This window comes from Sparus aurata, chromosome 7 (assembly GCF_900880675.1).
Source record: "Sparus aurata chromosome 7, fSpaAur1.1, whole genome shotgun sequence".
Taxonomy (NCBI): domain Eukaryota; kingdom Metazoa; phylum Chordata; class Actinopteri; order Spariformes; family Sparidae; genus Sparus; species Sparus aurata.
Window position 1 is genome coordinate 14,683,491 of NC_044193.1, and position 24,642 is coordinate 14,708,132.

The window sequence follows — 24,642 nt, forward strand, 5'->3', positions numbered from 1 at the left end:
CAATTTCAGTTTATTTTTAGGCACTCTCGTTCCAATTTGTGACCCGCTGTGTTTGAGTTTCTTTGCTTTTGTCACAAAACCATGCCCGTTTCCTTTTTTATGTACTTTTCTTTTATGCTTCTTTCTTATTTAAATGGCAAATAAAGTTAGTTGGACTAGGAGTAAAAGCTGTGCACTCAAATGATATATTATTGTCTTATTATTACTGATTCATCGATGTGCAAGCGGTATTTTGAATTTGTAGTTTAATGCACAGCAATGCGTCCTGTTTTATAAGGTCATCATAGCTTCAATTGCATAACATTACATGACAGGATATTTACCCAGTTTTAAAGGTACTTTAACTTTTATACTTCAAAGTATGGGTGTTGCAATACTGAGATATTCATGATCACCACGATATTATGAAAGGAGATTTTGATATCGTGTTAATAATTGTAAGATCATCTGAATAATCCAGATAATGTTCAGCCTTGTGCATCTTTTGTTTATAAGTTCATGTGGTCACCTAACTACCTTAGCAGTTGATAGTAACTGTTCTTTTTATCAGTCAGTCACTGTAGGGGGCGCCAAATAGCGCATTTGCATTTTCAACATAATGTTGCTTTAAAGCACATTTTGCTATAAGACTTCTGTGAGATTTTGAATACAGGGCTCGTAGTATTTAGTTTATAGAAAATAAAGTTAAATTAAAAATTGTGCTTGCAAGACAGCTCATGTTAACAGCTTCATGTTCAACCTCCTGCAGCCTTTTCCATCTGTTCCAAGTGTAATGAATCCTACATGTGAGCCACATACACAGCAACATCAGCATGTTCCTGGAAAGACGGGCGGACAGATGGTAAGAATGACACAGCCCTGCATGATCTGGACACGCAGTCCATTGTATATAGCACCTGATATATAGAATGGATTACACGGAAACTCTGAAAGCTAAATGGAAGAAATCAGAAACATAAATTTGAAGGAGCAGAGAGACCTTTTATGTAAAGGGAAAATAAAATCCTCAAAAGAACAAGGAAAAAGAAAACAGTGAGACCAGAACCAGAACTCCAACACTGAGACGGATAATAATCTTTACTGTCAGGATGTGACAAACAAAACAACAAAACCAAGCAGAAATAGAGCTATTTCTCCATATGTCTGGCATATTTTTGCCCTTGCAGATTCTCGTGTGAGGAGAGACAGTGTCACGGAGATGTCTCAATGAGTCACGCAGAAGCATGAGGCAAGAGCCAAGAGATCTGACCCTTTCCTGCCCTGGTCAAGCTTTTTTTTTTCCCCCAGGAAAAACACATGGAAATCATCAAGGCATAATAATGCTTTTTAAGGACATTGCTGGACACATGACAAGAAAATACAGCATGAGTCATAACTTCGACAGAGAAAAGATGAAATGTAACTGATTTAGTAAAATCACTGTGTTCTGGAAAAGAGGCTGCGACTAAAAGATTGCAAACTGAACGCATGCCAGCAGGTTTAAATCCATTTTAAGAAGGACACACGATCATTTGAATCGCTGTCACAAGTGTAAAAAAGAAAAGGGGGGTAATGGATGAGCTGAAGTGCAACTCATAAACACCACGGGTCACATTGGATTATTTGGTGTCGTTAGTGTGAGAACATAGAGGACGCATGAATTTAATGCTATTTTACATGTGACCCTTTTTTTAATTCATGCCAGCTGAATATAATAACATTAAAAACAATGCCAGCGATGTTAGGCCTTTTTTATCATGAGTTTTTATAGGGCTTTGCTTGTAAACAAGAAAATAGCATCACAAAGGGCAAAGGGACAATCTGATTAATTGCTTGACAGGTAGCAAAGAGTTTTTTTTGTGCCACAGAGCCAAGATCCAAATAGATTTAGTCATGTTCACGGACAACAAAAGAGTTGTGCAATCACAGTGGACAAACAAGAGTCAACAGTCTGATGTTGGCACAAGATGAAAAGTCGGGATCATTTCAGTAATAATAAATCATCCTGAGGAGCATATGATAATAAAAATAGTGATTCTTATGGTGGTGCACTGAAAGAAAAAAATAAATCAGCGCCATAGAATTGAGTAGATGACAAGATCTGATGAGTAAAAACTTGGGTTTGTTTGTCAGCACAGTCACTCAGGTTTGTCCTCTGGGCATCCTGATATCAACACCAAATTAAGGATAATCTACAGAATAGTTATAGAACTATTCCACTTCAAATCAAAAGATTGCAGCCTATGATTCATCCTCTGGAGATATTGAGCATCTGTGCAACATTTAACACGTTCTCCTAGACATTATAGCGAGAGGCGACTGATTTACCTGCATCAAATAACAGATTTTCCTGGGTTTGGACATTTTTTGAAATAACGTAAGTACATTTCCCAACAAGGCAGGGTGACTTTATTGTCATTCTTTAAACAAGAGATTTAAAAAAAGAAATAATGATCAAGTCTTTGACTCCTGCTACATCTATTTTAGTCAATTGAGTGTTGAGGATGAGTTCAGGAGTCTCACCGCCTGAGGAATGAAGCTGCGCTCTAGATACTTCTGTATTGTTTGCCAGATGGCAGTAGGTTGAACAGACTGTGGCTGGGTTGGGTTGTCAACCTATCTTTTGGGCTCTGTGTGGACTTCTTACATCATCAATATTGCTGATGCTCTGCGGATGGTACCAATAATGTCCTAGGTGCTGTAGAACCTTCAACAAAACATTAAACACAATAAGTATAGCCATTTAGACATTTTAATGTGGACATTTGACATATTACATCTTTAATCTAAATTTGTCAGTAGTTAAAAGTGACATAGTGACAAGTAAATTGTAATGTCACAGTGCCGTAGTTGTTTAAATCATCTGCCTCCTCAAGTGGTTGCCAGTTTGGTTGCACTAGCTAATGATGCTAATGCTAGCTAGCAAGCAATAACATTATGCAAATATTTACATTGCTAACAGTAGGAAGCTATGGATAACATCCCTAACACTAGCTTACAAAAATTTTGCAAATCGTAGCTAACAGTGTTGCTAATGTTATGGCAGTACAGTCTGCTGGGTGCCAACTGTAGAACTCAGGCATTAAAAAAATCCATAAAAGTCCAACTACCACTGGCTACTGTTGACCGCTAACAAAAAAAACATACTGTGATATTAGTGACTTTATACGATGGCTCACAAACCAAAACCAGCCATCAGAATTCTTACATGGAGATAAACAAAACAATCATTTTGGACGCAACAAACACTTCAAAATGACTGATTCAGATCTAACAGTTTTTTGACTCAAGTATAAGAGATCATTTTATTCTGCACCTTTCTACAAGCTCTGGTTATGAATTATCTAAAAAAAAAAAAAAAAAGATTTGTCTACATAAAAATGTTATCAATATGACCTTTAAGTCTGGAATGTGGTGGATTGGCCGACATTGCCACAGCTAAAAAAGCCTTAGAGTAAACTGACCTTCTAAAGTCAAATTTAGCTGACAGAGTCCTCCTTTCAACTCGATCCAGCATTCACAGTTTATTCACTCTGTCCCTGCTCTGACTTGGGGCCGGTGTGGAGGTGTACAGACGCTGAATGGGATCCAACCGAGGCACCAAGCTGCCATCATAGAAAGGCTGGTTTGACTTGTAAACACGGTCTCCATGGAAATTACACAATGAAAAATATAAGTTGTTCCTGTACAGAGGATTAATATCTGTTTGACCACGCTGTGTACCGTCCGTCTGAAACCCAATAAACTGGACTTTCCCACCCAAGACCAAAACCACACCGAGTTGCTTAGCACCAACCACAAAACATTTGCAAAGGAAGCTTGCTGGGTAATAACTAATTGTGATGTTTACTCTTGTCTCTTTCAACATGTAAGCCTTCAACAGACTGGGCTGAAAGCCAAGGGTTTTGTTGTCTAAAGGATGGCCTCTGTGTTTTTCGGCTGAACTGCACTTTAATGCATCCTAACAGCGGGCCTGCTCCACAGTGTACTCCCTGTTGGGACGTGGGCTTACCCATTGTGCGGAACCTCAGGGCTCCTTTTAGGTGGTGTACAGCTTTGTCTGAGACTCTTTGAAATGAGAGTGATGGAGGCCGCAGGGACACCGATTATAAACCACAGCACAAGTACACTGACACACACATCTAAACATGTAACAGTACCTCACTGTTTACTGCCCGTCTCCACACCTTTGTGGACTTGTGATGAACGAGAGATTTGAAAAATGGACAACTGTCACAACACCCCCATTCAGAGGGCGTTCCCAGTAATTCAGAGACCCGGGTGACGGATTTATTTGTTCTCCACAATGCGTGACGAGGTGTGTCTCTTCTAAGAAACTGCCATTCTGTGTGATTAAATGCAACTCACCATTACCAATGTCACGAAAAGCTGAGAAATGGCGCCATCTTTAGGCTCCTTCATAAACTTAATGGAAGGTGTTCCTCAGACTGGCAGCTGAATTTTAATTAAGAACCAACTAATGGAATACAAATGGAAGAAAACCTTAAATTTTTTTAGTTTCATTCCACTAATTGCTGAATAAATAGTTAACTGGAAACTTGCACAGTCACCAACAGCTGTGTATGACTTTCTCAGGTGTGTTTTGAAAGTGCAAGCAGCCAACTATGACAATGCTAACAAGCTGTCGTCAAGCTGTTGGTTCACCACTAAGCATCTTAGTAAAGCACATTATGATATTTGCTTATTAACACAGTATATTGTATATTTATCTCTTTACATGATGATTAATACATTTAATAAATGGTTTGTATCATACCGTAATGTGTGTTTTCAGACGTTAATTAATGGATTGACACAACTTATGACTTGATTGGACTTGGCTTTGATGTCAAAAGGATCATCAGAGTCATCATAAATCATGCAGACATTCAGAACCATGACTGTCTGTACTAACTATTTTTGTAATCCATGTACCGGTTGGGCTATTTCAGTCCAGACCAAAGTGGTGGACGGACCCACAGGCTCAACAAGTCAATTTCATGAATACAATCAAAGTTAATGAGATATGTTAAATAAGACACCACTCATGCTTGCAATACCACGTTTAATTGCCGATAACAAAAGCAGTAATATATCTACTTTCATAACAGCAGGTTGAGACTGAGCAATGGGAGATATTCTGAAATAAATAAAAACAAATTTCTTCATTGATGGTGGATTTTACATGCAAACAATTTTGAAACAGCTTTACTTTCTTGTGCACAAAAGGCAAGGTTTGCTGTCTCAGAAGGCAGCACAAAATATATCCTTTTCCGTTTCAAGTTTAAACAAAGGACAGGAATAAGGTACGTTAGAGGCCGATAAGTGTTCACAATAGAGGAATGTTATGGGTCGAAGAGCAAGCACAAGTATTGCCACCATATCCAACATAAAATTTGCATGCTGCTGCGCATGAAATATGTCGTAAAATTATAATCTATGACACTTCAAATAAGAAGTTAGCGGTTCAAAATATTCTCTTGGATGAAGAAGCATAATGTGCTGTTCGTCTTTGTAGGCATAGTTTTCAAGTGCGTGTCAGTATATGGCAAGTACTTGTTAAGCTTTGAGCATAAAAATAAAATGTCATGGAGTTCCATGTGAGGGCTGGTGCTGAACCTTATTGGGCATAAGTACATTTAAAAGAGCCAAATCAGCAGGTAGTCTAAAATCTACCAGCTACAAATAATTCCTAAAGTGAATTTATACATGAGCAATTGAGCGATATTCTGTTGTAAGTACATAATCCACAATCCATAAGATTAATTGCCAATATCTTTTAGCGAATCTCATTCAAAGAAACTTTTAAGAGACAACATAAACAGCTTCCTCTGAAAATGTCCCTGTAACATAAGAGCATCCTTTGAAAATATATATTCCTTCCATCATACTGTTAATAAAACCTACAAACATACAGACATATGTTTTCTAACCACAGACTTTTGCACCACGTCCCCTCCCAAAGCATCCACCTTAAAAAACCTCAAACTCCGCAGCAGCTTCAGCCACAAACCACACTCCCTGCCGGCCCCTCAGCAGTCAAGATTAATGCTAGAGAGCAGCTCCTCCAGGGCCTCCAGCTTCTGATTGGCCTCCCCGATGGCGCTGTAGGTCTGCACGTTGCTGGCGATGTGGTAGCGGATGTCGTCCACCAGGGGGACGGAGTCGGTCGCATGTCGCTGCTCCACCATCTCAGCATCCTCTTTGATGATCTCGGCAAACTCGGCCTGCTCCACTAGCTGCGACAGACAGGTCAGACAGGTAACACAGGTGTGAAATTTATCCTGAGGGGCAATTGACAGTAGCAGACCAGAACATTCACAATGTCAGCTCAAAACATACAACACCAAATTATTATATAACTTCAGAGGTCTGTCTTACCGTAACCTTTGGTATAATGATAGTGATAGTTGTACTTCAGTGGCAAACTTATTGTGAATTGTGTATTTTTTACTTTTTTGGCTCTTTAGGTTGCTTCTGTAAACCATTTTATTAATCTGGTTTTGATGTTTTATGAGTTGTGATGCAGTTACCCACGATTTAAAACCAACAGCAGACATTTCATTAACTAGTTCATAACCAATGAGCTCAGTTTGTGTTTTTTCTGTGACTCTAGACCTCTGTACTGGTGTTTTTCCATACACATGTGCAGGCTGCACATCACTTGATTTGACTATCAAATGCCGCTAACAAAGCTTCGCTTATTTGGTTGTACACACGTTTTGTTTCCTATACATTTTTCACAATATAAGTCTCCTGTAATTATAGTTATTTAAAGGCTTATTATAAAGCAGCAAAATCTGGAAATGTTTGGTTTTCACTAGCATTAACTTGACAGCTAACACGATGAAACAGTCAAAAGAAGTGGTTATCTGAAAGGACAAATAGGGACTACAAAAAAGAAGCTACAATTGCAAAGCTACAAAATTACAGGGAGCTGGGAGCACAGAGAGACAATTTGCTTTGGCCCCAATACGCTCTTGTTATCTAGACATAATAAACCCGCCATCTACTGTCAACACAGAGACACGGACACTCACCCGATCAATTATCTTGGCCATGAACTCTGCGCAGTGATCCTCCAGTCGAGAGAGACGGAAAAGCTTTGCAGTCTTCCACATGAGCAGAACGTTGTCCTGACATATAGCCTTAGCGAGTGTCTTCCCACAGAGGCGCTTCAGCCCCGGCAGCAGATACATGTCGGCTACACACAGCAGGTCATACACGTTCTCTGTTGTTGGCTGGACATAAAAAGAATATCCAGTCAGCTGTCAGACAATAATGACAAGCATTCATGTTATATTAATATTATTATTAAAGGGGCTTTCATGTGCCCTGTGGTCCCCTTAACCTCAAAATGAAACCAGTTCACCTGCTTATTATTATCGACAGTCCAAAACTGACTAAAAATAAACTTGTTTAAATCTTTGATACTGTTGTACCAAAAAAAGTCACCATGCTAATGGAAATTGTTCAGGCAATTGTCCTATTCAAAACAGTTTGCCCTACTCTGAAATTCAAGTTTAATTGGTGCACTCACCTCTGTGTAATCGGTGTAGATGTAATACATGATGTGGATAAATATATCATGGGAAATGTTGTGTAAAGTAATGACTGGGGTGCTGGGCTGGGACTGCAGCAGCTCTCCTTCACTGAAGTGGTCCTCCAGTAAGGCTTTAAAATAATCACTGCGTCCACAGAAAAATGCCTGGGGGAACAAACAAACACACAGTAAAGCTCCGATATTCATTTTAGTGACAGGATGGGCGGGGTTGATACTATGACGGAGGAATGCTGTGTGAGCTTTGTAGTTCGCACCTTATGACACAAGAAATCGTAACCATCTACCCTGAAGCAGATGTCAGGATAGGTGGGGAAGCGGTCGACTCTGTTAAAGGGAAGTTCACCGAATCCAACCTTGGGAGAACCAACGGAAAAAGTCACACATGGGCTCATAAACACTGTTATTGGAACAGCTATAGTGTTAGTTTAATTTTTCATGTCCTCACTCTTAGTTCAGTGGGAAGTGCACAGTCTGCTAACTGAGCCATTTCCTCCTGAAGTTGACAGGTGTGAGGCTCCAGGCTGAGAACCTTCACACAGATTCCTGGTTTGTTGGACACTGGTATGAGGAAATAAAAAAAAAAGTAAAACCAAGCTCCAGAAAAAAAGGCCAAGAGTTTAATGAGACTGCTTGACAAGTTGTGTCTATTACATAACATGTATGAGAAGCGTAGATGTGAACCAAGAGTGCTGTCTTACCATATTCATACACCTGTTTGCATTTATTCTCCAGCGCCTCCATTAGATCTGCCATTTTGCACTGTTTAGCTAGTCGTCTTGAGTCCTCCACAAGGCTTATATCAATATCCATTCGTCCTGCATAAAAATGAAAAATAAGTCGGGACTCTTACACTCATGTTTTCATTTCAATGTCTCTCTTCCTGAACAGTAAACACACATACAGTAGATCAGTATGAGCATGGTTGTCTGTATGCTATGAAAAAATATCACATGGGGTTCATGATATTGGACTCACCTTGATAAAACTTTTTTTTTTTCAACTTCATCACTTTACTTTAGACCCTGTGTTAAAGCCATGGTCATACAGTACCAGAAGGACTAGATACAGTGTCAGAAGCAGAGCCCCATTTATTCCTATGAAAGCTGCTTAAGTGACACATGAATATAGATTTATAATAGAAATAGATAGTGAACACAGACAGTGGCGCCTGGTCAGTCCAACAACAATTTCTCGCCTGTTGGCCTCGCCCACAAGTTCCTGCGAGGCCCAGAGACTTAACATCGTGATGACGCCACAGATTTTTAAAATCCCTTTCCTCGGCTCCGAGACGGTTTTACAAATATGCAACCTCAACTGATCAAAAGCAGATAAAGGAAAAGAGTCACAGTTGTTTGCAGTTTGAGGTGTCAGGGCAACAGTTTAACAGACCTCTTTTTTTAAAAAGGGGGAAAATGCTTTTTGGACCACAGGGACTTCCAGCTGAGCTCTCGACTAACTTGTATGGGGATACATTTATTCTAGACTTTCCAAATGCTATCAGTCCAAATGGATTAATCATGATCATGAGTCATTTTATGGAGGTTGTGACACTCAAAAAAATGTATCCACCACATAACATCCGCTTCCTTCACACTGTAAGATTATGGGCAAAGTCTTTTTGGGTCACAGATTGGCTACTATGTCAAATTGGCTTCAAAGCCCAGCACACTTCCAGGGGGACTTGTTAAGGCCAGTGAGCTTGGATAACTGGCTTGCTAGCATTCCTTATTAAAAGCATTTTTTTCTTAAAACCTCCCATTCAATTAGTTGCTTGCTGAGGTATTTTCCTCACTTCATATTGGCTGTGAAGAGTTCCCTTCCTCCAATGAAGGTGAAGGATGGATGAAAATCAAGAGTCATGCATAAATGCATTCCGAAGTTCAGCTTCACTTAATGTGATGCTCCAGCAGTCCAGTTTGACTTAATCAAATTAAGATGGGAAGATGCTGAGTTACAATATCTTTAATGCAAAAATGTTTCCTGACTGAGCTGCAGTGGAGGGACAGAAACAAATAGCAGGGATTTGGTACAAAAAATACTAACTTTAATGGATACATTTTGTTTAAACTGGAATGTATCTTGCAAAGAAAAAGGAAAAGTGGATTTTTGTTCACCATCTCTTACATAAGGATGGGATCTCTTTATGGCCAGTATGAACAGGAGGCATGATTACAGCAAGAAGGGAGGAATATATACAGTTCTAATACACACCCACCTGTGTAGAAATATTGTAGGATGGCTCCAAAGGCTGCAGGGTTGACCTGAAATCATTACCACGGTTATCCATACCAGTATAAACACATCTGCTTGTATTTTAGTATATTAAACATGCCCCATCAAACAGCAACACAAAATCAATTAACCACAATACGGTCCAGAGATATGGGTTGTCTACCAGAGGGTGTTTGAGGGTGATCAGGTTCTTCCCTTTCCATTTGCTCTCAAACATGTCAGTGAAGTACTCCGAGCGTGCGCTGAGAACACATCGGTGGGCCGTGAATATTTGTCCGTGGACCAGGAACTTGACATCGCTGTGTTGACCCTGCTCCAACAACCTGAAGCGTGTACACATAAATGACTGGATTATATAAAGGCATGCAGGCTTACGTGCAAACTGTAAAGATGCCATACTGTGCTCATTTGCTGCTACTGAAACAGCTTTGTAAAGGAACGACCCTCACATGTGCAGGAAGTAGTTAAAATCATCCCGCTGCATCGCACGGACGCTGACGCACTTATAGTCTTTGAGCAGACGTCTCACGGAGTCGCTCAGACAGCCGTACATGCACCTCTCGCCATCGAACGTGTTGGCTTCACACTTGGCACCTGATACATTTTTTAAAAAGTCTGCAATTACACTACAGAACATTTCAGTGCCATTATAATGACACCACACTAGAACAGCTCTAACATTTATTATGCTTGCATTACTTCCAGTCAACCAGTAAAATGATTGCCGTACCACTCGCCAACAGGTACTGGACCACCTCCTCATGGCCACAGAGACATGCATAATACCTGAAACAAAAGACACAACACAACGCTCACTTATTAAGCTGATAGGATATTGATGCAGTGTTAGCATAGAAGTAGACAGCTTGACTGATTTGTACTTACAACGGGGTGCTGTCCCATTTATCTCTTACATTGAGGTCCACATCTCTTTGTTCAACAAGGTATCTTAGAGAGGAAACAAAACAAATGAGTGGTTACAGCACTGTGGTGGAACTGATTTATTAAAAACATCATCTATAGGTTTATTTTCTAATTCATATTCTAACTAAATGATCTGTATGTACAGCGCTGACTGACTTTTAAATGTATATAAATGTTGCGGTTTTTAAAGTTTTTTAATAACATGTGTTTTGTGATTCATGTGATTTAATTTTTTTAACGTATATATATGTGACATGTGATGTATATTATATTGTATGTGTTGTATTCAAAGTGTAGACCCCTGGAAGATTAGCTATTTGCCGTGGCATCTGCTAATGGAGTTCCTATACATAAACAGATACATTTTACGTTATCTGATGTCGAAAAGCAGAAAATCCTCACATTTAATGGGGCTCTTTGTAGTCTTGGAAAAGAAATTCAAACTCAGAATATGTAATAATAAGAGGTAATAACACTAATATGAACTCAGAAATATTGGTTTATTTTCCATAACTGAATAAACAAGCTGTTCTCAGAAGAAAAAAAGGCTCTCCAGAACACTGCTGCAGGGTAGAAAAGTGGCAGGGTCCGCCACATATAAACAAAGTAAAACAGTATGAAAGACTGTTGTCTTTTAAGGTCAGTTGGTTTATTCACTCGTGAAAACAAAGAGAGTTTGTTTACTTTCTCTTTCTCTTCTGATTAAAACTACTTTTTAAAAAATATTTTGGCTATATATATTTCTGTCGATCGACTAAACGATTAATCGACTTGCAGCTCTACTGATGCTGAAAGTAATATTACAATGTTTTCACCAGGACGACATTAACTGAAACACTTTTTAACTGATTTGATTTGATATATAACATTTGTCATATCCTACAGTGCTGCAGAAATGTATATTGCAGTCTGGACTGAGTTAAGTTGGTCGCGTCTTGCGTTACTGGAATACAATTACAGCTCTTCCATAAACAGAAGGACACGACTCGTCTGTCCCACAGCAGAGGACATGTCATACAGCAGCAAACACATATCGTCCTGTTAAGCATCCGACACTGACACGACTTAAGTTATTTTACCGACGCTGCATCTGGAAACTGAGCAGCTGACTTACATGTTAGCTAAAGTTACCTGCTGGCTCATCAATGCTAATGTTAGCAACCCTGCCTTCCGTGTTTACCTCCCATCTATTTACCAAAACAATGCGGCTAAATGTGGGTTAAGCTCCCAGACAGCAGTCCAGAGCAGGCCAAATACATCATTGTAACTGTTAGGCTGATGTTTGCACATTACCTAGCAAAGCAGGACTTGACAACATTGCTGTAGCCATGTAAAGAGAGTTAAATTAGCTTTAAGCGCACAGGCAGAGACAACCAAGCCAAAACAACGTTAGCTGAGCCGTTGGCTACCTGACTCTACAGATGTCGCCCTTCTTGCAACTAGAAAACAAGTCGTGCACGTCCATGATCCCCGCGGTGTTTTCGGTCCTCTGTAATGCATTGAGACGGCCTGTCTGCCGGACAGGTGGACGATGGGTCGGCGAAGCTTCAGAGTTTACTCAGTGGAAGTGAGAAGTTCGTCTTTTTGCTGGCACACCCTCGTCTCTTGCACAATTGTTGACAGGCTCGGTCGGGTCTTCTCTGTTTTGGTCGAAGAGGTCCGGCAGTCACGTGAGTAGGTTATGTCTACTTCACTGTGCGCGGAGAATGTCGGTAAACTGACGACGGTTCACAAAGACGGCGGACGTTCATCGTTCTCATCCAACAAAAAGTTATTACATCAAATTACATGAACCGTACCAACATGGATTTAATAAGGCGAAATAGTTGTCGTTTCACACAGCAGGGATGCCACTTGCAAGAGTAGCAACTTATATTAACGGCTTTAGAAATTGAAAATCTGAGCTCACTTGAACGCAGCACACGTCACTGTGCTGTATCGAACTAAAATGTGTCACCAGCTGTTTATTACGATAAACTGCATCAAAATACCTCATCGTTCATTGCTGTTTGAATTATTTCTATTTTTGTTCCATCAAAATGAACAATAATACGGAATAATACCATGTTTAATTCCCGTAATGACATTAAAAAAAATGCTTTACACATTCTGCCCCAAATTGTTCCTCTCACTGGGGTCAAACAAGTACAAACCACATAGTATGTCATATAAGTGCTTTTTACCTAATTAAAATAACAATGAAATGGTAACTAATGTGTATGAATGCTGTATTTATTAATTTGCAATATGCATTCTAAAGGAAAATACAATAACAACATTTTTTAGATCTTCTGGTCATTTGCTCAGTTGGAGTTTGGCAACCCGATGTTTTAATAATAAGATCTGAAGCTGAAGTTTCTCTCGCTCCAGCAGGAGGTTTTCCTTCTGCAGTTCCATCATATCAACCTGCAAAATCCCTGTATGTAGAATAACACAAAAAACATGTAAAATTAGTAAGTTAACAATATGTAACACATGCCACCTTGAGAGAATTCTCTACTCAAATAGGTGTATTTTCAATTCAACTTTTAAGGGAGAAAAGCACCCTGACACAGTGATTAATCAGTCAGATTTATGGCATGTTACGATTTATTTTCTTGTCATGGTCCGATGCTAACTTCCGGGTTAGCCTGCAAAAACACGTCATCACTACACCACTTTACTAGTGTATCGATGTTCTGGTTTGAAACCCTTTGAAATCTGGTATCATTTCATACATTTGCAGCAGAAGAGAAACTTCTAACTTGTCAGCAGATTGAGCTTCTATCTGAAAGGCTGATGAGTGTGTTGCTATTTACAGACAAGACCAAATTGTTCCTGAATCGTGAATAATATAAGCTTGTCTTTGCCAATTACTTCTTTTTTTATTCACTAAGATTAGATGTATCTAATGTTGTATTAAAATAGTAAAAACTAAGAGCATCATAATTGACTTTTCAGTCACAGGAAAGACTAAAAAAGGATTTTACCCTTTTTTACTTGTTACAACCAGCCTTAGCTAGCCAGGGTGCCCTCACTCCGTTATCTTGGCTCTCTCTGGGTTTTAAATTATGATTATCTGTTTTGGCTTTGTAGTGCAGAATAGAGGTCTATGGCAGAAAGTTAAAAGTTACATCAGGCTTTAGACACAAAGACAGTACTTGACATTGGGATCAGTTTATCATTGGTTTTTGATTTATAGAAAAATAAAGAATGTCATGTAATTTAGAAACTGAGTTGTTGTAACAGTATCTCTGCTCAACCACCAAAGTGGAAAGTTCCACGTTTGAAACAAGTTGAGCTGTAAAGTGAACTGACAAGAAAATTCCAAGCATTCCTTCTCATTATTAGCATCCACGCTGTTGTTCAAAGAGGCAGCACTGCACTGTAAAAATGTCAAAGAACAAAACATCTAGTACAACTATGTCTGCTCTTGTGTTAAATACGTAGTGTCTATCTGAGACGGGGAAAGAGTAAATTACAGTTTTGCTCTTCACCTGTGACAGCTCTGTTGTCTGATGCTCGCTGGGTATCGACGCTGTCACGTCTGTGGTAGCTACTTACCGCCCAGAAAGGAGGAGTTTTACGTAACTCTACCTCGACAGGGTAGTGGTCGCTCACCCTCAGGGCCTGGGGAAGGGTGCATACACTGAATGATGAATGTTCTAACAAAGGAGAACACTGAAAAAAGCCCTAGAAGAACATACATGTGTAACATTCTAGTTATAAATGACAACTCACCATTTCTTCTGTCATTGCAAACTCTTTGTGGAAATTGAAAGGCTTGGCTGAGTTTGGCACCATGGCTGCCAGCATCTCCTCTCCATACACAACAATCCTGTGAGAGAAACATAGAAATCGTTAATACACTCATAATGACAGCATGTGCAGTTTCTGACTAAACCATCCTCTCTGGATTTGCATGAATGGAGGTCATGAATGTGAACATGCCGGTCGTAAGTGTGGTCATTTGATGTATTCGCGGTGGTGTCAACGTCATCCCCAATCAGCCAGTGGAAATTCTTGTCGCTGCGAATACGGATCTTCTTCATTTCCTTACGGGTGACATACGCGCCATCTGCGTTGAAATCCCCCAGGATCATTATGTTCTAGAAAATAAAAATCAGAAATGGTATTTTAGTACTAGACTGATTGGTGTAGGAATACAGAGGAACCAACCCAAAGAACTATATGTGGTGTTAAATTTGGTTTTAATGTGTAGCATGGACTCATTAAAGTTTACCTTTCAGCTGAAACACTGATACAACTCACATCAGTTTTCCATTTGTCCTTAACCACCAGGAAGACTTCGTACAGCTCATCTAGTTCTTTCTCCGAGTCGCCCGGTTTGGTGTGGACTGGGATCAGCACTATATCCTTCAGCTCTGCAAACCAGAACAACCCTGTCAACTACTACAACAATGCTCGTCTCCAATAACATGCCCCACCGTTACAACTTCATCATGTATTCAAGCAGAAAACGCAGACTGACTCAACTTGATAAACCTGCCCTCTGATCCTTCTTCATCAGTCTCATTCAGCTAAGGAAAACAAACAGGTCCATATATAGCCATGACTCATGCCACAGACAGCAGCAGCCACAATGTCTGTTCAACCGACTGGAATAAAATCAACAAACACACATATATATTCAGAAGTCCCTGTTATTCGCTAAGGGATAAGTTCACCCAGTAAAGTTAATTAGCAATTAGCAAAACAGCGTTGTAGCATTCTCCTATACAACTGAAGTAGATGGGGACTTAAATGTAAACATTTTGATTTGAAAAGTCACTATTTACACCCTTGACATGGGGTTAGAAGGGGTGTATGCTAATGATTTTAGCTTAGCAGCTAAAGTGAAAATTGCTGCTTCAATAAGGGTGTAAAAAACATCTTTTGAAATCAATTCGGGATCTTTAGACTTCCAGAGACTTGGATACCAGTGTACAAGTTGTATGGACAGATTCTTATGTTTTGTTTTGTTTTGTTTTGTTGTGTGTCCCCATCTACTTCAGCTGTTTAGGAGAATGATAACGACTGAATTTAAGTTTTTCGGGATGAATTTATCCTTTCAACTCTTAAGTTAAGTGCAGGGACTGACCTGTGTTTCGTGGCTTGAAGTGGAGAATATAGGGCTCTCTGGCGAAAGCATCCATGTCGTTCACCTGGTTGTCTTCATACTGATAGCAGTCAATCAGGTCGACAACGTCATCCCTTTCAATAGGACAGCAACGGCTTTATAGTGCAGCTGTTTGACGATTACAGGACCAAAAAATATCATAGTGTGGTGATTTGATTTGATCTCACCTGTATAGGAACAAAAACTGTTCCTTGTATCTGCTCCTTCCCAGGCGGCTGCTGAGCTGCAGAGCATAGTGATGGGTTGTGTTGACTCTGAGATGGCATACAACAGTAAACGTAAGCACACATATGGTAAAAAGCAACAATCTTTGCTTCATTCATACGTCACAAATGTAAACTCACCGGTTCAGTTCTTCCAAAAGGACTTTAACAGACGCTCCGCTTATATCAACCACCTCTAGGATCAGTATGAGGTCGTAACGGGACACAATCTGCCCATAGAAAAGACTCTCAGTGTGTGAATTTTAGAGAAAACAAAGAAGAGCTCAGTCTCTGAGGAAATGTGTGACATTCAAGGCTTTATTTGCCCTGTGAACTTGTGACCGCCACACCAAAGACATAAATAAAAGGTATAACAAATATTTGTCATATTTCACACTACACGGCACAACCTTTTTTACGCTCCTCTTGGCTGCCTCCCAAATATCTTATCAGTGACTCCAAACATACATTCCCCAAACCCTTGTTATTAACGTCTGAGTTGAAATTTACCCGCGTGATGCTTTGAATGTTTCGCATATTTTACCTTAACCAGAGTTGACAGGACATCTGGATCCGAGACCTTCGCCAGACCAAATCTCTGCACGTTGAACGAAGCAATCTTCATATCTGACGAGCTCATGAAGAGATTTCAAATTAGTAAATGAATCAGTGTTGATTTAAATACACAGAAAGTTTTTCAAAACTCCTTCTCTCAACTTCACTCACCATGAATTGATGTTGTGACGGTGGAATGGCTTCAGTGGCACACGGCCGGGACAAACCTCTAGAATGAATGCCAACCTGATTGTACAAGAGACTTACTCTTAGTTGTTATGACAAAGGGAGGTGATTATTGCATAATCTGTCTCAGAAGAGGGAGAGGGAGTGAAAAGACTGTTTGACATCAAGAGGACAACCCGGTTTTTCATCTACAACAAGCTGTTGCTGACAAAACGCTGAAGCAAATATAGCAAAATACATTTGTTGCAACAGCTTGATTGGCCAGAGATTGGCTTAAAAACCACCGCATATCTCACAAACGTTAAAATACTGTGATAATCAATCATATGATATTGTGAAAAATACTGTAAACTTCACGTATAAATACATTTTTGATTCACCCAAACCAGCATATCTTAAATGGTTTTATAATATTTGAGCACATTTCCTTGGTATCCACAAACAGTCTGCAGTGTGTTATCATCACCTTTTATTTCTCTTCTTCTTCTTCATCTTTTTCCCCCTTTTCCTTAATGGTGCTAAATGTAAATTTAAATGCTAAATCATTACATAAAAGAAAACACAGACAAAACAGACTGATATACAGCAAGTCATTTGAAAAGTTACAATGAGATGTGATGTCTTGAAAGAGGGGTAGAGATTTTTTAGGTAGGGTGTGTGTGTGTTTGTATAAGATGGGTGTGTGGATAAAAGACAGTGACATAAAAAAATTATGTTTTTTTTGCTTCTGAGTTCTGTGGTCTTAATTTTTCATAAACAACGTGTGACATTCCTTCAAGTTAAACAACTCACTTCCTTGGCTTTTACTAGAGGCAGACAGATGTATCAGTTTGCCGATAATATCTGTCGATATCGAGCAATTACAAATACATCGGTATGGGCGTATATGTTGCTCGAAACATATCCTTTGTGAAGGGAGTGAACGTTAGCTGCTGCTTCGTATGGAAGTGCGCGGTCGGAAATCACGCGACAAAGGATCTTCCGTTAATTAAATTTACTTAACTTATACAGGCGCGTACAGAACATACAGTACAGCCGTTTACATCATGGACAGCAGTTATGCTGGGTAGTGGTCTCTAACTCGGGCACAGCACAGCAGGCTAGCACTGCAAATGCAACGAGCCGTGAGCACCGCCCAATCTTAAAAACTTACTAGCTCTCATGGACTCTTTTTTTTTCGCGTCACGTCAAAATACCATAGCATAAGCAACACATCTGGTGGACGAACATATTAATTGTGACCTGCTTAACAATATTTTTTCCACAAGTGTTTCATAACCATATTTAAGGGGTAATTGCAAAAAATGTCTAGTTTATGCATATACTCTGGCTCTACCTTATACCAGCTATGACCTACCTCCTTTACTTCAACTGTACACTACACTGACATCTCATACCTCAGCTGGACATAAAGCCAACATAACTATTTGGTCTGATTCCATGCATGCTTTAATCTATTACCAGATTCAAGCTCGGGATGACTTTATAGATCGCAGCTCTGTCTTTCCTGTCTGAACAGAGTGCTTACCTCGGAAAAAAAAATAAAAAATTACTGCAAAAATACAGCTCACCTGTAACTGCAGTGCATGCCTGAATTCCTGCAGAAGATCAGGAACAGTGCAACTTTTACAACAGGGGTAGGTGGGAGAACGAGTGGAATGTGTCAAACTGGTTTATCCACATTGGGGAGCCACATAACTTCCCTATCGGGCCACACCCAGATGTGGTTATAAAGTGTCACCCTAAAGATAGAGAGATGCACAGCAGAGCTTAACCCGCCGCCCGACATCTCCATCCTCTCTAGCAGTGCAATCTCCACACAGGATAACCATGAGTCTGAGGAGCAAGCGTAGCAGCCGCCCAGGGATGCGCATGTCCGCTGGGGGCTTCAGCAGCATGTCTATGGGCGCCTACTCCATCCCCAAGATCAGCACCGGGACTATCCAGGCGGCCCCGATTACAGCCGTGACCGTCAACAGGAGCCTGCTGACGCCACTGAACATTGACATCGACCCCACTGTTCATGCTGTTCGCACCAAGGAGAAGGAGCAGATCAAGAGTCTCAACAACCGTTTTGTCTCATTCATTGATAAGGTAAGAACTAATTTCACAAAAACTCTGATGTTTAAAGGCTAATGACTTAAACAACCTCTGTAAACGATGTAAGAACCTGTTTGATTCGTTTTGGTACTTCCTTCTGGTGCCACAGGTAAGACACCTGGAACAGCAGAACAAAATGCTGGAAACCAAGTGGAACCTGCTGCAGGGACAGACCGCCACCTCCTCCAACGTGGAGCCCATGCTGAAGACCTACATCAGCAACCTGCAGAGACAGCTGGAGTGCCTCAACAATGACAAGCTCAAACTCGACATGGAGAACGATGTCATGCACAAACATGTGGACGACTACAAGACAAAGTAAGACATTTTTGGTGAATGGAACTGAACAGCTGTTACTGTAAGTGTGTGAACTCGAGTGGTGTTTCAGACACATTGTGAGTGATAAGATCTGTAACCTGATGTGGGCTGGGCTGTTTCAGATACGAGGGTGAGATCAACAAGAGGAATGATGCAGAGAATGAGTTTGTTTTGCTTAAGAAGGTAAAGTATGCAGTCTTGATGGCTATAATAGATTATAGATCACTAGTCAGATTAAGCTCTGAACCATTTGTATTAACTCTCATGGAAAGTTTTGTCAGAAATGTGTTTGGCTACAAAACTTTCATCCGTTAGTGTCTGTTTAATACAGATCTGAGAAAAGGTTGTTAATTTTTTACTGATTGACCGCAGGATGTGGACGCAGGCTATCTGACCAAGGTGGATCTAGACGACAGGGTGTTTGCTGTCGGTGAGGAATTCAACTTCCTCACGGCTCTGTATGATACGGTACATAACCATTCACTGAAAATCTTCACAAAATGTTAAAGATATCAAATCAAAGAAAATATATACAGTATGTGAGACTGTTTTGCATTCAAGACCTGCTTCTTACTGTTGCTGTATGTGTTGTTTTAACAAAAAAAAAAGGAGCTGCGTGAGCTACAGGAGAGCCTGAAGGGGACCTCTGTAGTGGTCCAGATGGACAACTCCCGTGCCCTGAACATGGATCAGATCGTGGCTGAGGTTAAGGCTCAGTACGAGGACATTGCAGCCCGCAGCCGCGAAGAAGCTGAAGTCTGGCACAAGACCAAGGTATTAAGTGAATAACATTAATCTAGATTAAATAAATGAATAAATACATGTTGCTGCTGTTATTCCTGAAAGCTAGGGTAAACATATAACTAAAGCTCAAAAATCAACAAGAAAACCCTGTCTTTCTGACAGGAACCACTCAAACCTGTATTAAAACACTTTGTGTATGTTTCTTTCTCTGTTTGACCTGTGATGCACCAGTTTGACCAGATGACTGCTCAGGCGGACCAGTATGGAAATGAGCTGCGCAACACCAAGGGTGAAATATCTGAGCTCAAACGAATGATAGCCCGCCTGGAAAATGAGATCCTGTCTGCAAAGGCTCAGGTGAGTGAAAGGTTTAGAGGCTACCTGACAGGTTGGAAGCCAACTGGCAACTGGACTTGCAGATAGGTCTTAAATTTAGCTTGGTGCTGAAAGTCAGTAAGGAATCACATACAAATACGGACAAAGAAAATCAACTTCACCACAAGCAGCAAAAGCAACTCTTTCTCAGGCAGCATGAAACGCTTACCAGTCAGGACTGTCTAATAGCCTTTGAACACAGGCTTCAATAACATGAAACATCGTCAATTAAATATCTCCAATCCTCTATTTGGGAAGGGGTGATTGACAAGCTTGGATCTTACTGGATGCTTACACCATCTATCCCTGCTCTCTTTTCAGCGTGTCAACCTAGAGGACCAAATAAACGAAGCAGAGGCGCGAGGGGAGGGGGCTGTGAAGGATGCCGGGGCTCGCATCAGGGACCTGGAGCTGGCTCTGCAGAGGGCCAAGCAGGACATGGCTCACCAGCTCAGGGAGTACCAGGAGCTCATGAATGTCAAGCTGGGTTTGGACATTGAAATCTCCACCTACAAGAAACTGCTGGAAGGAGAGGAAGAAAGGTTTACCGAAGCACACATACTTACACACTGATTAAAGGTTATTTGGGCTATTACTTTTCAACAATTATTTTGTTTATTATGACTTTGCCTGGTGATGATCATTCATTTGAGAACGAATACAATTTAGATTTACACAATCTTGATATTGTCAAACTCACAGTGGAAAGTTTTTTTTTTTTTTTTAAAGCAGAACTAGATATATCGTCTTTTATGCTTCTTCGGTGACAAACCTTGCGCCTACAATACCCACAATGCAGCGCGACCCTCGACTCCTGCTCGACTATTCTCGGTTGAAATCGGGGCGACTCGTTTGTTATGCTAGTAGCAGAATAATGTTTCCATGACACTTTAGTAATGTTATCTATGTGGGAAGCGATACTTACTGAAGTTGGAGCGTTCAATAAGACGCGGATTCGCTAAATGAATCACTTAGTTTTCAACATTTAAGTCTTTTCTTTGTTAAACCGAAAAATGGTACGTTAAAACACTGCCGACAATCTAGTGCAGCCTCTTCTTCACTTCTCTATGGTGTGCCAGCCTGTAATAGGCTCATTACCGCCCCCCTGAGGCCGAGTGGGGGAAAACACCATGTGGTACTTGTTGAGAGTTGCTTAGATTCAGTGGCGGCAAAGGGGCAACATTGAGCTGATTTCACAGTTCAAACAAATTGAATTCTGCCAAGCAGTGTTCAACCAATTTTCTTCGATTTAAATAACCCGACAGGATGAATAAATAGGATTTAAACACTGGTCCAGACTCCGGAGCAGTATGCAGCTGTACTCACTGCCTTTGTTGGTTGTGTTGGTTGGATACAGAATGAGGGCCCTGGTTAGGTTTAGCCATGACTGACAACTGATGATCGGTTGACATTAGGGTAACAATATCAGGAAGCCAGTCAGAGACAGAGCAGGATGCTGTAGAGATCCGAGGTCGCGTCTCTTCCAGTGTTCCTCATGGGTTATTATTTGAAAAAACCTTTGTGTGGTAGAGAATGGAGAAAGACAAATAATTTTTGATCCCATTTGAAATGCGTTATGAATCACACATATGATGTTAGAGCTTCTTTTTTTTACTTGAGAAAGTCACATTTTCTCATAAAACTAATGAACTATGAGAATGTGTATATGTGTTTATGAAGACTACAAAGCCAACAGTCGTGTTAGTGGCATCTCTTTGAGCGACACAGTAGTTCACTGAGAGGTTTAACACAAAACTGGATGGCATTTTACTTTGACTGCGACTTTCTTCACATGGAAAATTATCTTTTAAATTGACAAACACCGTATGTGTACGGGATTTAAAAATTATTTGTCTTTCTCCATTCATTACCATACAAAGTTTTTCCGAAATTAGGTCCCATGGGGTCCACTAGAAGGGGCGTGACTTAGGCTCTTTATGACAGGAACAGAAATAAGCTTCCCTGATGGTTACCCAAGGCCTATGATATGAGCTTTAGACTTTGATGTGTTAAAACAGTGGAATCATTGTTTTCAGAAGATCAATACTAACAGTTCATTCCTGTCTTCTCCCCGACAGACTAGGTCAGAACTCTATTGTCAACATCCAAACAGTGCCTACCAAAGGTAAGCATTGTATTTTTAACTGTACCCCAGTATAACCAATGACATTGGGGTTGTTATGACAGCCTGCAGTGTGTGTTTTAATGATATTTTCTACTGTCCTCTTCCCAACAGCAATCGCAGTTAACTACGAGCCGAAGCGAAAGTCGGGTCCTCTTTACATTAAGACAGTGGAGACCAAGGACATATCATACAACTAAATCAGAAAAAAAACACATACTGAAGAATTCTATCTTGCTTGATCACTATTTAACTCTCACCTTGACGTGAATCTACAATAAGCCTAGTGCACCAATGAGCCAAATGTGTGTATTGTTTTTTTATTTCTCTTTAGGTGTTTGATGTAACATTATTTGCCACATGCTGTGTTTGAAATAAAGATGTACTCAGCAGCACGATCGTTTGTGTACTTTTGCTTGGGTGTAAGTGAACATCGAATGCTGCAGACTTTGGGAACAGTGCAACAAGTCAAAAAGACAATAATTGCTAACATCTACATCCGGTTGACTTTTTACACTGGTGGGTTTTTGGAAATATTTATATATTTTCAACCCTTGAAAATCTTGTCTACGCTGACCTCTAGTGGTTTATCTTCTCATCATGCTGCACCCTCCAGGCCTGGGGGACTTCTTGTGTGTGGTTACAGGTTGTCAGGTCTTTGGAAAGAAATAAAACATTGTATTGCTGCTGTCCAGTGCTTGTTCAGAGAAACTGCAGCTCACTTTACCCCGTTTCATAATATCAGACTGACCTCTGACCAGAATAGACCAATTTGAAAGGACTTGTTTTTGGGCAATGAATATTTTTTTACATTACCCTTTATTGCAAAATGCATTCATATTGAAATGGTCATATAAATATAGTATGGGTCACATAGCAAATGTAAGCATTGCATCAATCTATTGTATTTGGGTCTGTTTTTTTGCGCTATAACGGATGTAAGTATCCAAGTAAACCAATAAACACTAACCATAATTACACCACTCTACAGGCTTACGCCACAATGTGTCTGTTGATGGTAGTTTGTTTTATGATAGGCCACTGCAAAGTAACACAAAACTCAAGCTCAACTCAAATAAATGAAGTAGCACATCCTTTCCTTCTGAGATGTCCAATTCTAAACTGCTTTTAAACTGCTCTATCAAAAGTAACGTTTCACATAGTTGGACTTGGGGTAAGAGATGGTAAACAGTAAACAAAATCCAATATAAACAGGTGTTTCTCATTCAACTAGAAACCAAAGACAGAAGTGTCAAATGTTCAATTTCTAAAAATGTTCCTCCAGGAGGTGTTTAGGAGCCTGTTTCAGGCCATTTGGAGATGACTTGTGCCTACTTATAATGACATTTTTTAAAAATCACACATAGTTGGACTTAATCTCAAAATCATGACTTCCTTGCAGTAGCTTCCTGGTTATGTGACCCATTCACTCCTTGCCAATACCAAACTTTATTACTAGATACGAAAAATGAGACAAATTTGTTTTTATTACATTTTACTGTTTTTCTTTTCTTTTTATATTTTGAACTTCAGTTGTACTTCTTTCTTCTTCCTAATTCTAATGACCATAAACAAACACCCATATTGTGCTGCTCAAAACTGTTAAAAAATGTTTGCTCCAACAATTTTGCTATGTTGGTTTGTCCTATGTGGCCTGTGTGGTGATAAAAAATAACAGTGATGAAAATATACATAATACAATACAGAAGAAGCCGTGAAATCCATTCAAAAGAGGTTTGTCTTATGTGACCTCTCTAGGATACAATCCGGCATTGGTTTGGCGCCACTGGGTCACATGACATGGAAGCCATTGAAAAGAGATGCTGAACTTTCAAACTAAATATTAAGATAAAATAGCAAAAACAGTCAAATGCATTTAAAAGAGGTATGTCTCATGTGTCATTTGTAATGATACAATTCGGCATTGTTTTTAAGTCACTGGGTCACATGACATGGAAGCCATTGAAAAGAGATGCTAAACTTTCATAATAAATATTGATATGAAACAGAAGAAGTCAAATGTAATCAAAAGAGGTTATGTAGAGGTTAATTTGTCCAAATTATTAATACAACCCGGCAGGGTCACTGGGACAAAAAAAGAGCTATCGCGGGAGCAAGTCGGCTGTAGAGCAGTTGAGCAGTTGCTCTCCAGGTACAGGCGAGTCTAGACCCACCTTAATGACGTCAGGACTTTGCCCTAATTGGCTTTTTATCTACGCAG

The 24,642-nt window shown here is 40.0% G+C and overlaps 3 protein-coding genes across 8 annotated transcripts; 1 reads left to right on the forward strand and 2 right to left on the reverse strand.

The window, feature by feature from the left end:
* Positions 1 to 5,027: 5,027 nt before the first annotated feature.
* abtb1 (ankyrin repeat and BTB (POZ) domain containing 1) lies at positions 5,028 to 12,388 on the reverse strand. Of its 2 annotated transcripts, XM_030424153.1 has the most exons (12): positions 12,109 to 12,388; positions 10,661 to 10,723; positions 10,506 to 10,561; positions 10,225 to 10,369; positions 9,939 to 10,098; positions 9,759 to 9,804; positions 8,242 to 8,358; positions 7,989 to 8,101; positions 7,798 to 7,896; positions 7,520 to 7,687; positions 7,020 to 7,220; positions 5,028 to 6,218 (listed from the first exon to the last, which is right to left on the reverse strand). In XM_030424153.1, the coding sequence occupies exons 1-12, from the start codon at positions 12,162 to 12,164 to the stop codon at positions 6,012 to 6,014; spliced, it is 1,431 nt and encodes a 476-aa protein (XP_030280013.1). In that variant the 5' UTR covers positions 12,165 to 12,388; the 3' UTR covers positions 5,028 to 6,011. The 2 variants fall into 2 exon arrangements, with proteins under 2 accessions (XP_030280013.1, XP_030280014.1); XM_030424154.1 differs by lacking the exons at positions 10,225 to 10,369; positions 12,109 to 12,388 and having other exon boundaries at positions 10,661 to 10,725.
* A 522-nt stretch (positions 12,389 to 12,910) lies between these two features.
* LOC115585629 (deoxyribonuclease-1-like) lies at positions 12,911 to 21,370 on the reverse strand. 4 transcript variants are annotated; one of them, XM_030424161.1, is made up of 12 exons: positions 21,225 to 21,370; positions 17,229 to 17,280; positions 16,748 to 16,822; positions 16,566 to 16,656; positions 16,163 to 16,251; positions 15,986 to 16,072; positions 15,780 to 15,892; positions 14,951 to 15,063; positions 14,630 to 14,787; positions 14,420 to 14,516; positions 14,176 to 14,308; positions 12,911 to 13,116 (listed from the first exon to the last, which is right to left on the reverse strand). In XM_030424161.1, the coding sequence occupies exons 2-12, from the start codon at positions 17,252 to 17,254 to the stop codon at positions 12,995 to 12,997; spliced, it is 1,104 nt and encodes a 367-aa protein (XP_030280021.1). In that variant the 5' UTR covers positions 17,255 to 17,280; positions 21,225 to 21,370; the 3' UTR covers positions 12,911 to 12,994. The 4 variants fall into 4 exon arrangements, with proteins under 4 accessions (XP_030280021.1, XP_030280023.1, XP_030280022.1 ...); XM_030424163.1 differs by lacking the exon at positions 17,229 to 17,280 and having other exon boundaries at positions 16,566 to 16,648; XM_030424162.1 differs by lacking the exon at positions 21,225 to 21,370 and having other exon boundaries at positions 16,566 to 16,648; positions 17,229 to 17,267.
* On the forward strand, positions 18,527 to 22,816 carry LOC115585627 (intermediate filament protein ON3-like). Of its 2 annotated transcripts, none has more exons than XR_003984730.1 (9): positions 18,527 to 18,856; positions 18,972 to 19,180; positions 19,303 to 19,363; positions 19,553 to 19,648; positions 19,790 to 19,954; positions 20,156 to 20,281; positions 20,621 to 20,878; positions 22,378 to 22,424; positions 22,536 to 22,816. XR_003984730.1 is itself a non-coding variant. In XM_030424156.1 (9 exons), exons 1-9 carry the CDS (start codon positions 18,593 to 18,595, stop codon positions 22,619 to 22,621), a joined length of 1,275 nt encoding a protein of 424 aa, XP_030280016.1. In that variant the 5' UTR covers positions 18,527 to 18,592; the 3' UTR covers positions 22,622 to 22,816. The 2 variants fall into 2 exon arrangements, 1 of the variants encoding a protein (XP_030280016.1); XM_030424156.1 differs by having other exon boundaries at positions 20,621 to 20,841.
* Positions 22,817 to 24,642: the final 1,826 nt, after the last annotated feature.

Bases quoted from the DNA above. Each gene is read 5' to 3' on its own strand.
- abtb1 (XM_030424153.1), bottom strand. From the start codon at position 12,164: ATGGACGTGCACGACTTGTTTTCTAGTTGCAAGAAGGGCGACATCTGT. The intron at 9,805-9,938 runs GTAGACAACCCA...TAATGATTTCAG, and splicing joins TCACCCTCAAACACCCTCTG to GTCAACCCTGCAGCCTTTGG. The intron at 6,219-7,019 runs GTGAGTGTCCGT...TGTCTGTCGCAG, and splicing joins TGGCCAAGATAATTGATCGG to CTAGTGGAGCAGGCCGAGTT.
- LOC115585629 (XM_030424161.1), bottom strand. From the start codon at position 17,254: ATGAAGAAGAAGAAGAGAAATAAAAG. The intron at 15,064-15,779 runs GTCAGTCCCTGC...TCTGGTTTGCAG, and splicing joins CTTCAAGCCACGAAACACAG to AGCTGAAGGATATAGTGCTG. The intron at 14,517-14,629 runs GCATGTTCACAT...TTTCTCTCACAG, and splicing joins AATGACCACACTTACGACCG to GATTGTTGTGTATGGAGAGG.
- LOC115585627 (XM_030424156.1), top strand. From the start codon at position 18,593: ATGAGTCTGAGGAGCAAGCGTAGCAGCCGCCCAGGGATGCGCATGTCC. The intron at 19,364-19,552 runs GTAAAGTATGCA...GATTGACCGCAG, and splicing joins AGTTTGTTTTGCTTAAGAAG to GATGTGGACGCAGGCTATCT. The intron at 20,282-20,620 runs GTGAGTGAAAGG...CTCTCTTTTCAG, and splicing joins TCCTGTCTGCAAAGGCTCAG to CGTGTCAACCTAGAGGACCA.